General features: G+C 32.1%; 1 protein-coding gene across 1 annotated transcript; it reads right to left on the bottom strand.

The window, feature by feature from the left end:
- Window positions 1-2,942: 2,942 nt before the first annotated feature.
- LOC145321468 (uncharacterized) lies at window positions 2,943-10,947 on the bottom strand. Its single transcript, XM_080162888.1, has 7 exons — window positions 10,920-10,947; window positions 10,277-10,315; window positions 9,386-9,449; window positions 8,134-8,213; window positions 4,868-4,946; window positions 4,135-4,215; window positions 2,943-3,008 (listed from the first exon to the last, which is right to left on the bottom strand). Exons 1-7 carry the CDS (start codon window positions 10,934-10,936, stop codon window positions 2,943-2,945), a joined length of 426 nt encoding a protein of 141 aa, XP_080019014.1. The 5' UTR covers window positions 10,937-10,947.
- Window positions 10,948-15,198: the final 4,251 nt, after the last annotated feature.

Here is a 15,198-nt window from a genome sequence, read left to right as displayed (position 1 = left end):
TAAAAGAAGAAAGAAACATATTAACCATATGCTTTTATAGAAACTGCACACAGAAACCAAAATAAAAATATATACTCGCTGTCTCCCAATGTTTTTTGTAGAATAAACTCTTTTACTACTTTTTAGTTGGAACAGCCACCCCACCGCCCCCTCCCCCCCAAAAAATATTACACAAACCTGAGTATCAAATGGATACCATTTGAGATTATAATTACATCTGAACTTGACATCATAATCTCTGGTGATGGTTAATCTGTTGTCAGCCCCAGTAAATACAAAGTTATTCTCTGGTGTAGCAATTTCATTTAAATATATTTTTTTTATTGATGGATTAGCCAGCCATTATTTCTAAAGGTTTGGACCTAAGTTGTATTTTTTTCAGAGACAATTTCTCTTAGGACCTTAAGAAACTTTACTGTTAGAAAAACCATGTCGACCCTAAAGTTATCGAGATTTTAAGCTATAGAAAGGCACAAATCCTTTTACTTTTTTGTTTTCTCCCTCTCTTGTTTTTTTTGGGAAAGTAGAAGTAGAAGGTTGTTCGACTTTCTCATGTAACTTTGATTTTAAAGATATTGTTGATTGTTTTATCTTTTTTGTAAAACTTTGAAGTTAGGTATCAATGCCAAACATATTCACTAAGAATGGTTCAATTTGAAAAAAAAACGTGTTTCTAAATATTATAAAGAGAAAAAAGCTATATACGTCATAATTTAGGAGAATCAATTTTCTAAATGTTGCTTATTTAATATAAAATTTAATAAATAGAATTTACTTAGAAACCTAGAAACATATATTGTTTACTGACGATATTAGTTACAGAAAAAATATGTTTTTTAAAAGAATTGTTAAGTTTGGGTAAATAACATTCCATGTAATTTGTCATCTATAAAGGAAAATGTAAACCATATAAATGTGTGCTTTATACCTCTAGCGTGCAGAGGATTTTGATGGGGTAAATGGGCGGATGGGTGGTTATTTTAGCCTGCTGCGAGTTTCACTTTATTCGAGAACATGAAAGCTGGTGTAAAATCTAAGTAATGATATATCTAGTAAAACAGCTGATTTACTGTACCCAATATCTCTGACAATGATGTATTTACATGTCTGTCTGAAATTGGTTGAGTGGGAGGGGGAGAAATATGAAATATTACGGAAAACAAAAAGTTCAAAAAAATTAAAAGCAAGGATAATTTTACAATTAAACCGCAGCAGTAACATACTAATACATTTTTATGTAGAAGCATATTAAACTAAATTTTATGTAGCTGTTGCCAATAAATCACTAAAAATATTTTCACTACTTTAGGTCAGGTTAGGTTAGGTTGTATTGGATAATGAATAGATCCGCAGGGTTAGGGCAATGCAGGTTTAGCCTCCGCCCAAAGTGGCTACTCAAAGAAAGAAAACTACCTCCTTCCTATATTTTTATTTAATTCAAAAAAAAAGAGCGAGGGTTTCTGTGCTCGACAGGTACTTTGAGGGAATACGCCAGAGTTTCAACTGGTTTCACTTGAAAAAATAATATTTATTCCCAGGAATCTGAAGGGATAAGACAATGGCCAAAAATTGATATACAACCCAAATTATGATTCATAAAATTAACCCTTCTGTAGACTACAATTATTGGATGAAACGTTTGGACACTCATTTTAATGAACCAACCAATCAAAATTCAATAAAAGTCCCTAAAGTTGTTGAGCCAACAAATAGCCCAATGTCCCCTCCCTCCCTGATTTATTCCTCTCTACATGAGACTAAGCTATATGTGGGATAACAAATGATTATAAAATATGTTTTTCACATTTTTTCTTGTTTTTGGACTAAGTGTATTGTAGATATATCAAAACAAACGTATGAAGTTTTAATAGTACACAAATCATGTTCTATAAAGCTTAGACTTCCTCATTTTGTCAGTTTTCTTGTAAATATATCTATTTAACATAATTATTTTTTTAGGGTTTGGCCAAATACTTTTTTGGCCGGATACCAGATATCAGGCTGATTTCTAATGCCTGATATCCGGTTCCGACCGGATATCTGGCCACGGTCGATATCCAGCAAATTACCAGATATCCGGCATTAAAAATCAGCGGGATATCCGGCCAAAATCTAACTGTTTTATTAAATTTAGGGCTAAGTTCTCTTACATCATCTATGTGATCATCTAGAGAAGCCAGAGCATCATATGATTGTATTGGGATGCGATAGCCTAACACCCACTATAGGATCTTGGGTAAAGTAACATCCAACAGACAACCAAACCTTGGCACAACCTTCAACCTTTGTCTGGAAGTTCTAACTGTGCATGTAAATGAGTTGTGCCTGTTTGTGGACTAAGGCTTCCTCCCATACTCTCGTATTAGTGTCACGTGCCGGATATAGCATCAGTAGGTACCATTTAGCGTTTCTAGTATAACGCGGTGTTGTTCAGAATCGAACCCGAAATATCCCCGACAGCAAGCAGGCATGCTTTTATATATGAGACATTTTTATAATCTTAGATTATTGATTCATGTAAATATTTTTAAATTCATCTTTGCATAATATGACTATTTGTGGTCTTATTATTTCATTTTAGAGAAAAAGAAAATTCTAAAGAAAATATTAAAAAAATATGTTGATACACGTAGGTATAGATGCAATTGTTAATTTGTAAACCAAGTGTGGATTCTTTAAGGTTTTTGTATACTAGCTTCTACACCCCCTAGAATCCTCTAGTTAAGGGGGGAATGCCTTCCCTCCATCCTTCCTCCACATTATCAATTTAATTTTAAAGATTGGGTGGGGGGCTGAAATGGTGGAGTTCTCCTTTTTAGGGAAGCTTTACATGGGTCCCAGGGTGGTTTCAGGCTAATTTTCTTTCTTATACCTTATGATTATAGTGTCCTTAGATACTAAGGGCGCAGCCGCTAGTGATCTTAATAATTAATGAAATGAAATTATATTCCTAGATGTTGAACACTGTTTAGAGTATAATTTCCAAATTTTTCGATGGTTATGTAAGCCTAAAATTAATTATGTTTACTTAATTAGGGATCTTAAGGGATAAGAAGATGAATATAAATAAATTTACACATATCCCGAATAATCTATTATACAAAGTAGCTTGAGGTTTGTCTGTCCGTCCGTCCGTCCGTCTGAAGCTTAAGATCTTGGTAACCACTGAACCGATCGGATTCTGCTCTTCAGGGAATATGCCTACTGGTCCTGTGGTGGTTTTAGGCTATTTTCTTGGGGAGTGGGACACCCCTAACCCTCCAAAAAAAAAATTACCCCTCATTTTTTACCCCCCCAAAATTTTCACCCCGGGGGTAAAATTTGCTTTGGGGGGGTAATTTAAATTTTATTAAATATTTAGTATCAAAAATGTGCGCGAGGCGCGCAAAATTTTTTTTTGTTAGAAATTTTTTATTTTTTTGGGGGGGGTATTTGCCTCCCCCCCAAAAAAATTGTTTGGGCGGGAGGTAAATACCCTCTCCTAAATGGTTGGGGTGCTTACGGCACCCCAAGGGTAGGAGTAAATTTTTATTGGGGAGGGGGGTAAAATGAAAAAAAATTTGGGGGTGCCTAATACCTATGGCCTTACCACCCGCATTGGACGTCTATGGTACCACCCAATGTTTTTATACAATGGATACCATTATAATTTGAGTTACTCCTCCCCAAATTTGTAGATTTTAAAAGCAAATATATAATTTATTTTGTCCGTGAGCAATGGTGAGTTATAGCGAGGCATCTCTATAATTAAATCCTAAAAATGTGAGTATGACCTCAAACAGTATCCTGTAACTAAACATTTTTGCAGCAAATTTATATATAATTTTGTTTAAAATTATAAATTCATATGCTGCTCATTAAGTTCTCACACTCTAAAAGTGTTAGTGCTCGTTTTTACATCTGTCTAATTTTTGTGCTTCACTTTTTTAGATGTTGTCATTTTTTTCATGACATAATTATCCTATTTATCTAATTTTTGGAACACGATAATTCCTAAGAAAACAGGGTACAATATGTTAATCGAAGCGTCTCTATAATCAAGTCTTAAAAATGTATCATTTTAAAGCTTTGCTTTTATGGATGGTGTCATCCTTTTTTTTATAAAAACTTGCATCTTCTGGTTTATCAACTCACCTTTTCATCATTAACACTTGTAAGCATAGTTTCTGTATTATGAAATCTAACTTTTGGCACCCATATCGACTTGGACTCATTCTAAAATCATACAATTGTTATTTATTGCATCGTATTATAGACAGCTTTCCGAGGATATTAAAATAAATATCAAAACCATTTTTGCTAGCCCCACGGGACCGAAAGTATAATTATTTTTATTTTAATATTCGTGGATAATTGTATGTAATACGAAGCTATACATGATTTTTCAGTATGGCTGAAAACCAATTCTAATCCAGCGGATATTAATCGTTTTGAAGCCACACTGGAAAGGTTATCTAAATAATTAGGATAATACTGAGAGGTTTAGAACCGATTATTTCCAAAAACAAGATTGTAAAGGCTGCTGACGGCCGAAGGGTTTAAAGTTATTCTTTGTTTGGACATTTCTGTAACCAGCAAATAAGGCCTACAAATAATAGCCAATACCCGATAACGAGCATAATGCACGAAAATACCTAAAATTCAGACAAAGCAAGTACATTTGGAAGCCATAATTGGGTATGGCAGCTACATGAATTTTAAAAGCAACGCTACAATTCAGAATTCAAATATAAGAAAATCAGACGAAACAAAATTACCAAGAGAAGAGAGAATGCCTTTGCTAAAATAAGGGCAACTCATTAACATGCCTTGTTAAGACTTCTGGGGAAGAGTTAGTAAATCAAATGAAGGTTGATTTATACTGTACCTGTGTGACCCAATTTTTATACTGATCATCCTTGAGATTTATGAAGGATAGCCGCGAATCATACCAAGATAATCTCAATCTAATTAAAAAGAATAACAGGTTATATATTATCAATGACGCCCATGCTTTTTATTGGCGGGGAGCCAGGGGGAAGTTAATTACTCCCCTCATAACATTTATTTTTAATAGGGGGGGAAAAACCAAATTTTGGGTGTGAAATGTGCAAATTAGTAAAAACTATTAATTTCGAGATAGGGGATTGTAATATATTTTGTAGTTGATTCCTTATGTCTCCTGTAACTTGTCATGTGGTTGGTTAAAAATGAAATATATTCTCCCTAAATTCTTGCCTCAGTTTACAACAGGGTAAAAATTCAACAATTAAACATAAAAATTTTGGTGTACATTAGCTTCAACTAAGGCATAAATTTCAAAACACAAAAAAATTTAGTTTGCTTAATGCTGTAAGGCACCTCCTAAGTAGAAATGCTTCGCACGCCCTTGGCCATTCTTGGTATAGCTACGAGCTAACAATTAAGTATTTTTTTTGTATTTTATAAGAAAACAAGGAAAGTTATGACCATTCAAAGCTCTCGAAAAATAATGAATAATGAAAAATAATAAAAATTCTTTCCAAATCATAAAAGAACAATTATATAAAAGGCATACTTAAATCAAAGTTAGGTGATAGTAATGTCTATTGAGTCGTACATAAAAATGTTGACGGGGGGGTATATCAACCCTCATGGTAAAATTAAGAAGGGGGGTGTCAAGTAAAAAAAATGAAGCCCCCATAGTTAAAGGGGACAGTGCAAAACAACCGCAGTATAAATTGTTTTTAGATAAAGCATAAATTTTAGACAGTCACTTCTTTTAAGAATACATATTTGATACATTACAGATATACGTACAAACGCACAATATTTATAGAGTATCTACGCTACTTAAATTAATAATAATGATATTGGAATCCAATATAGAAAAGTGTCCACTTGTAAGTATTGTAATGAATGATAAAGAGCTTTTTAAGGTTCAGGAATTTAAGTAACAGAAATTATTTTTTTAAAATTAAATGTGTTAACAATATATACACTAGTTTCAAAGCTACAGGAAGCCAAAACAAAACTTATATTGCGCGTCAAATTGCAATTTGGCACCAGTTTGCTAAAAATAAGAGTAAAGCTATAAAATGTTTCCTTTATATTAACAATGCCTTGTCCCTATTTTTTCATGGATAGAAATCAGGAATATTGGTATAGTAAATTGGTCAAAAAGCAAGGGCAAATTTTGTTTTATTTGAATAATGCATAATCAGAATTTAGTAAGGGTTCAAAAAAAAGCTATTTTACCTTTAAAAGCTATGAGAACTCTGAAATTGATCATAAAAGGTATGATTTAAGTAAACATTAATTTCTTTAAAAATAATACAAAAATATGGGTTTGATAAGAGATATAATAGTAAATTAAAGAAGTATCACATTAGAGATTGATTCAAAGCATACAAAGGCAAATTTTAACTAATTTTGTTTTGAATTGTTTTCATATAGTCTGTTAGTATAATGTTTTAATTATATTCAGTAAACTTAGTCTGCTAAGAGAACAATTATTTAGCGGCATTATCTGCGCTAGTTTCCAAAGTCATTAAAATAGCCAAGATAAAATAAAAGTTGCATTAGCAAACGCCAAAAATAGAATTTAAGCCCCATTGTCCCATCTCTATATTCCTGATAAATATTGACTACCTAATGATGACACTGTATAGAAGTCTATTTTGTTGCGTTAAAAGAAGTTTTATTAGATATTGATTTTCTAAACAAATTTGTAACACAACAATTGTTAAAATTATTTGATGGAAAACCGTTAACTTTATTCTATAAGTGTTTTTAGTAGCGAAGCTACTATATAATTTACTTTATCTGTCCCGTCAGCCCGTCAGTTAGTTCGGAATGCTATGAAGGAAATGCGATTTTCTCGGCTGCAATTTAAGATAGACAGCTTAACTACTCATGGATGCTTCATAATAACTACGGTTGGTACATTTTTAAATCCTTGTATGTAGTTTTGACAATACCCCATTTTCTGATCTCCTATGAAGATATTTTCTTACCCCCTTCCCTTCTCCTATCCCAAAATTTATGACGTCACAACAGGGCAATATGGGCTTTGTCGTAGTTTCTAATGTCAATTATCAAGTTTAATAATATGCTTTTCATGATAAAATTTTTCAAAATATTCTCATATATTTACTTCCTGATCACTTTAAATTAACGTATAAATATTGTTAGCTTATTATTTCTGCAACAGATCTATAGTATAGATGAATATACAGACTACCTCCCTTCATTTTTCAAAGACTTCTTTCGTCTGCTTCTAAATTATTGTCTGCTACTTGGCTGTGTTGATTTTCAATGACCCAATAGGAAGGTTGCGACGGGGAGATACAGTTTTTAACCCTTTCTCTCTCTAGCGTTTTACTCTAACATTTCTGCGCTATTTTTAGACATTTTATCCTTTATCCATGTTATTTGACAGGAAACCTTCAATTATACAAGTTTTTACTGTACAAAATTAAACGTTGTTAAAGTGTTATTAAAGTTCTTATGAACAATTTTCTTCAATACACGATAAGTTAACTTAATGATATTTAGCAAAATAACAAATTATTGCAGAAATTATTTCAATTTAACAATTTCTATTTACTTTCAGATAATAGTACATCAAAATCTATTAAAATTCTAGAAAATAACGAGCCACCGTGTTTTTGTTTGGTTAACAAACCACGACTACCTATAAAAAAATTATGATAATACACAGCCGAATGTGAGTTACTGTTTTAAAAACAAAGCAGCTAAATAAGGCAGCTTATCGCAGTTGAAAACATCAGCATCCTTGTGTCTGCCGCCTCTAAACTAATTTTTCGATACCCGGTTTTATTTTATGCTGTGTTTGAGAATTTTTAAAAATTAGCCCACAGACGACCGACATGAATAACTTGAAGTACCTGGATGACGTGGCAAGGTTTGTTGGTGTCCTATATCCACCATGCCGATTAAAATTATTACTTGAGTCCAATTGATTGGGGAAAAAGGGTAGATTGGACCGTAAAATACACTGGTACCCTATTCTTTTTTATTAAAAACTATGGGTACTTTAAACACACACAGGCAGAAAAAAGACCTCTGCATACCTCTGCAGAGGACGGCATTTTACAACACAAGAAAGTTTTTTTACGGGTTAGATAGCTAAAAATTGTGGAAAAAACTGACCTAAATTGTGTTTCAAAAGTAAGGTTGACAACATCAACATCTAGTATGGCCATCACGTCCAAATCAACCTCGATTTTATTCTGAAAATATGTACAATTTTTAAAATTATTTTAATAATTAAGAATTAGAAGTTTAAATCATTCATCTTATTTTGTAAATCGCAATAGCATAAACAAGGATGACAACATCCATATAAGCAAAGCACTGTGTAGGACAAACGGACATCTACAATAATCCTTCCTTGTATAGTCTCAGAACTGAATAATCAGAATACAAATGTATAAGAGTAATAAGCAAAATTGTAAGTAAATTTGTTAAAAAAAAACTGCTTGATACTGGATAATGTTTATGGACATACTTACATTTTTAGGACTTGATTATAGAGTTGCCCATATTTATAGAAAAGCTTCGCTTTTAGGTTATGTATCTGGTTTTTATCTAATACTAGTTTAAAAGAAAGATTTTTAAAAACTAATTTTAGTTTTGAGAAAAGTTATAATTATATACTGACAAGTATCTTATTATTATAAATAGAAATGCGTGGTATCTTATGCGTTACTTAACAGCTTATACCAACAACGAAATTAAATTGGGGGAAAAATCACGAAATCTAAGCGTGATTTTACGCTGTTGTTGGAGGGGGGGGGGGGGACCCTTATAAGAATTGACCAACTTTTATCTGCCCTCAAATATTATCTTAGGTTTATTTCGCTAGTTTATTTGTTTTTAAAATGTCTCTATATCTATCCTATTCTCTAACCAAATTGGCTTCCATTGCATGACAAATACAATACTTTCCTGTATAGTTAAACAATCCATGTACTTAATCTTACTGAACATACCTACAGATAGACACCCTGATACTTTGTAACATAAGATAAGAATCTGTTGCAGTTCACGGTAAAATGTTGATGTAATCCATGATTTCCAAAAAAACGACCAAACGGCGTATCGCATAAATTATGTTCAAACGTAACCGACAAAAGAAGGCCTAAAAATAATCTTTAATAGGCAATGATAAATAATGCATAATTAATTTCAAAGAAGTCTTATTTTACGCGCGTTTTCCTTATTCGAGCCCTGTGCATAATTTGATATGGGTTATTTTTACATAATTTAAAGGCCTTCTTATGACGATGTGATGCTATAATATGTACGTTCAGCCGTTTGGCTGCTTGCAGCATTTTTAGTTCATATGTTTTTCGAGGTAATAGATCCCAGGAACATTGACCAGCTAAAATAATTTACTTACCCTATTTCTCTGGTTTCTTTGTGTTGCTTTTCTTGCAGGAGGAATTATGTCAGGTAGATACCAACTAAAATACAACAGTCGGCTATGAAAAAAATGTAATTTTCTCGGCTGTTATTTAAGATACTGTGTAAATTTTTGTGTGTTAAGATTCCCTATACAAATGCGCATTCAGTATGTAATTAATCCGACAGTATGTCAGTATACAAAATATAGATATTGAAAAATATAAAAAAAATCTTGTGATAGGTTTCGTGATTATTCCCAATAAATTTATTCTTAATTTCAACATATGCTCTTTAAATCAACTCGTTTGTATTCCCATCCATGATTTTTTGTGTTTACTACCTATGGATGTTGTCATCCTTGTTTTATTTTAAAGTGCAATAGAATTAAATTTCAAGTGTATGATTATACAATTGCCTCTCATCTAATAATAAGTTAATGGATATATGAAAATGCTGGATGGATAAACTGGATTGCTATTGTTATGAAATCTATTTCTTTACTAACAAACTACAATAGGCAGAATTTAAGCATATAAACTTGGGATAAGGTTACATTTATCTTCAACTGAAGTTATAATTTATAATGATTAAAAACGTTTAAAAGGAATACTAATAAACAATTTTTTACTTTTTGAACTTAAAGTATATTAAAATTCAGTTTCAAAAGAAAAAAAAATGAAGATAAATTTAATTTTATTCCAAGTTATGAATTTTAAAATTTCACTTGAAAAATTGTGTAACTCATTCATATTTTATTAAGTACAAAATACTATATATGTAATGAAAATTTAATTTTTAAAACTATAATATAAATTCTGTTCTCTGTGTCTACATAGATCAATTATTTAAGACATGTATACTTAATTATGTTTCTACATCTACATACCTTGGTATTTCTAAAAAGGTACAGCTCATTTCATCACTCCTAGAAATACAAAATTTGGTCTAAATTATTAACGCGTTTATATAATTATAACTATGATTATTAAGGGAGAAATTTGATGAATAGTTTTGGGAATGGAGGTTAATTCCATCCAACAATATAAACTAAATACTAAATTGATACATGTACTACATTTACTTTTTATGTTTCAGCTTACCACTCAAAAAACAAAAGAATTGTTACTCCATAAAAAAATTACATCACAATTATTAAAAACCTTTTTATCCTCTTTTTCATAAAATGTTAATCTACATCATGTCAAGAAATTGTAACTCTATTTCTAATGTTACTAAATAATTGAGAAATAATTGATTTACATAATCTGTAGAGCTTCCCTAAAAAGCAGTGTACAAGGATAATGGATACAGAATATGAGTAGATAATATGACAGGGAAAAAATTGTCGTTAATTTAGATTGCTTACATGGAGTTCACTTATTGGCCAGTTCGTTCATAAAGTAGAAGGAGATCGTTACTTAAGTCAGCTACAAACTTTATTAGAGTACATGATAATCTGCTATTCAAGTAATAATAAATCCATTACATGGATGAAAAAATCCAATATTTCAAAGTAAAAGAAATCTTACCTGTCAGGGCAATCCATGTCCAAATCACATCTCTAGTAGAATTAAAACAAAATAATGTTACACAATCAAACGCTTTTCTAATATCAAACTGCTGTTAATTATTGATGTTTATCAAAAATGGATAAAACAATGGCAGATAAATTGATGTACATCCCCAATGATGATACACAATATTAACCCTTGTAATTATTGGTTAAATCGTAAACACACTCAACTTTATGAACCAAACAATAAAAATTCAATTAAGGTCCCCAGAGTTTTTCAGCAAACGAAAAAGTAAACATTATTGTAAAAATATATTGGCTAGTGAATAAACAGCCCATTATCCCCTTCCTTCCCTCTTAACGTCAGTGTTAAAAAAAGATCCTTTTATGCAAAAAAAATAAAATATATTAGGGATTCAATTTATAGAATTATAGTTCTATGGCTTTTTTTATAAAAGCCATTAAGGGCGTGCACTGCATTTCAGCTAAAAAGGGGGAGGGGGGTACAGGGACGTCCAAGCTTTTTATCAAAAGGGGATAAAATGAAGGGTTTCAAATGTTTGAAGGGAGTAATCAAATAATAGATCTATAGTACAGATGTATATACAGAAAACTACCTGCCCCACTTTTCCTAAGACCTTTTTCGTCTGCTAGGAAATGGTTTTCTTATACTTGGCTGTGTTAATATTCCCGACATTATTGGTTGATTTTAAAAGCCCAAATTGAGAGCCAGCACAAGGTTATGGAGATGGTTAGTGTTTTACTCTAATAATCAAATAATATTCTTTTTAATTTTGAAGGGGGCTAAATACGGGGTTTCAATGTTTGAGTTGCATAACTTTTGTTATGAATAATTTTATATGTTTTATAAATGTTCTAGTTTAAACAAAATTGAGTGGGGACTATAAATTTTATTTTGTTTTCCTTTGACATATCAATGCAGGTTCCATCATTGCAGTTATAACTGTTTGTATCGCAGCTTGTCAGATCCAAATCATTGTTCACGTTATTCTAAAATATACACATACTAGCGGTTGCGCCTCTAGCACCTAGGGGAATTATATTCGAAGGACATAATAATAGCCTAAAACAATGCCCAGATGTGTGTGCGAATGGGGCGTTTGTCCATAGTTAGGTATGGAGACCGCTCTTCTATGAGTACTACTAAATCCTAATTTTAATGCAATACACATAGACATTCTCATCGTCGGTTCGTTTGTTTAGAATGCTTAACCCTCTATTCCCACAAGTATAATACGAATTTGGTTGAGCTGGTGGAAGCTCAACAAAAGACCCACGCGAAGTATTATGTTGCTTTAACCTAAGAATAAATGGTTGGTTTTGATATTCGATCAGAATCATATAAGTATATTAAGTATTAAGGAAGGAAAATGTTTTTATAAAGTGTATTTATATCACAAGTGCATAAGTTAAGTATGGAAATATTTACAGGATAAGTGTTAAAATTATAAGTAGAGTAGGACAGAAATGTGCCCTAAGTCCCAAGCAGTGAATTGTGCTAAGTGTTAGAGTTCTAACATAAGGCCTGAGCTCAATTCATGCTAAGTACTAAGGGGCCTAAATTTAAACTACAATGCATGCCAAACAACTAAGTCATTACCTTTTAAAGCCAGAAAGAGAAGTTGATGGTAGGAGAGTTAGTAAATAACTGAATAAATTCAAGAGGTACATGCTATAACATTAGCTCTGGACCAGGATTTTAGTGTTTGTCTGTGCAATTAAATATCTGTGTGTTAATATGTGACGTAAATCAGGCATGGTTGTAGGCATACATATTTGAACTGGTTGTTTATATGATTACATTAACTATAAACATAATATCTTTAATAAACATATACTATTAGCAAATCACATACAGATTACCATGAATAGGCTAGCGTTACCCATATATGGTGTCATATAGGTAAGGATAGGCCTATGAATGCATAAATTGATACAAATAATGCCTTGGGCCTAGCTAAAGTAATTGTGTCTTGCCCCTGAGTGCTACTAGTTAATTGCAGGGCACGTGTCAATCAAAGGTTCATAATATGATCTATAAAGTGTTGACTTTATATCAAGCATAGATAGATAGTCGTGGATGCGAAGCATTTCTGTAAAAGTCTCATATGTACGTTCAAAGAATTTGAAAATTGAGGATCGCATCTCCAATGGGGGTAAGTTGTTAAAAAAGAAAAAAGAGAAAAAGAAAAAGTTTAGTAGTCCCAGTATATAGGCATATATAATAAACTATATTGTATTCCAAGCTAAGTTAAATACGCTTTCCATTAAGAAAGTATGCTTTGCGTATTTTCATAGCTGGGTATACAAGATGATAAACCTCCCAAATAGAATACATTCTTTTCTTGAGGGGTTTAGTTTTATCTAACATTGTCACATCAATAAATGTTTTTGCGTTGGTTGTTCTGGATAGTTCAGCTTCTTCTGATGATGAACTAGGTGGTGAAGTGCTCTCGTTCGAAGTGTAGGTTGAGGTTGGGGGTGAGGTAGATATGTAGCCAAGGGCGTCCACTTGTGCTACCTCGTTTCCATTCTCGTCCAAGGTGATTGAGTGATTCTCCAGGTCATAGTAGAGTTGGTTGAGGTCATTTGTAGAGAGGGATAGTGTGCTGCTGGAGCTAATGTCACTATCGGTCTCCACTCTACTATCTTCTGTGGTATTCAGGGCTGTATTTAACAAGAAATTCCTGATGGTGATGGACAGGTTCTCTGAGAATCCATCGTACTCTGGTGTGGTGATAATGTTGTTGTTCTCGTCTATAGTGTCAAGGTGTTGACAGGAACACAACCGCAATCCGTCCAAGGTAGGGTGGTGGTAGGGCTCCAATACTCCATGATCATCTAGGTTATCTCCAGGCTGGTCCATGGTAGATCCTAAAAAGAGTTAGTGCGCGTGCTCCAACCGGTTCCTTGGGGTATCCTGGCTATGGTAATCTAAACAAAAGAAGTTTTAATAATCTTTTATTAATCCTTTCATCCCTGGGATATTCTAGAAATTCTTTCGTTACAGATAGACCTATAATGGATTGGTTAGTTATCTCTATCTCTGTTAAATATAACTGTTTCCTGAATATAAACAATATTTTATATAAAAATGTATAAGTACAATTAGTATTTACATATCGTATTATTTTCTTTGGTTACATTACTCGTATGTATGTAAAAATATAAGATTTTACTAACAATAGTTGGTAACCCTTTGTTTGTATATTTTGTATATGTACATATGGTTTATACCATTGTTGGCATTAGCTGTATTTATGTTATTTTTAACATGAATAAATTTTAATCATTTTAAAGACTAATATCTTACATTACGTCGCTATCAAGTGTACCTTTTAGACTTAATATCTACAAAATATATCGTTCGACGTCCGTAACTAAATTTTACGTAACAATAAGTTGTCAACCCTTTGTTTATGTTTGGGCGGTCAAAAGTGATAGGGGTTGGATTTGAGCGAGGTTATAAAAAGCTGGCGGCCCAGTAATTATGCTCATTTATATAATAATTGTCTTTGCGAGCGGAGCTTGCGTTCGAGTGTTTAATTTTACCGCTAAATTCCAAGAGAGTTTATATAAAAGTGATAAAATATAGTAACCCGTTTGTTTTATATGAATGTTTTTATGTTATAGATTGTTGATATGCCCATTATTGCATTCGTTAGCCGCTATTTAAGACTCAAGAATCTTATTTTCTTCGTCGATAAGGCCTTTATCACTGTATTTTTAAACGAAAGTGGGTTAGAAGCAATATAGGTACATCTTTGATATATGACAATTTTTGTTTTATATAATATTTGTATTTTTGATAGGACATATCTGAGTCGTCAGGTAAATTGACGTACCTTGTTTTGTTTACGTTTTCCGTCTGCAAAAGTTAAATTCGTTCGCCGTAAACAAAACTTATATTGACACAGATATGTTCACTCATTCTATTCGTTTTAACTTTTGATCACAGCATTCCCTTTTTTATAATCAAAACTTATTGAGTCCTGATTCAAATTTTCTAAAACAATTTTACTATAGGTTTTAAAATAAGATTTTCTTTTTACTTAATTCAAGTATAATGACGTTAATTGATAGGTTATTTATGTTATGAGTAACTCAACCATATTATAAAAAAAATGGTCGCTTACAAAAATTATATTTAGCTAGCTTCATCGAAAGTGTTTTTAAAACATCATTGAAGATATTCAGATTTAGCTAGTATATAAGTTTTTTTTTTAATTGCTTAATACATCATAATGAATATGTTTTTGATAGCTCAGCGATAG

Source organism: Acartia tonsa, chromosome 6 (genome assembly GCF_053477335.1).
Source record: "Acartia tonsa isolate MP-2025a chromosome 6, ASM5347733v1, whole genome shotgun sequence".
Taxonomy (NCBI): domain Eukaryota; kingdom Metazoa; phylum Arthropoda; class Copepoda; order Calanoida; family Acartiidae; genus Acartia; species Acartia tonsa.
This window is presented reverse-complemented; position numbering and strand designations above follow the sequence as displayed.

Excerpts from the sequence above, each read along its gene's own strand:
- LOC145321468 (XM_080162888.1), bottom strand. Across the intron at positions 8,214-9,385 it reads AAAGAAACCAGAGAAATAGG|AATAAAATCGAGGTTGATTT; the intron begins GTAAGTAAATTA and ends ACATATTTTCAG. Across the intron at positions 4,216-4,867 it reads ATAAAAATTGGGTCACACAG|AATGAGTCCAAGTCGATATG; the intron begins GTACAGTATAAA and ends GTATGATTTTAG.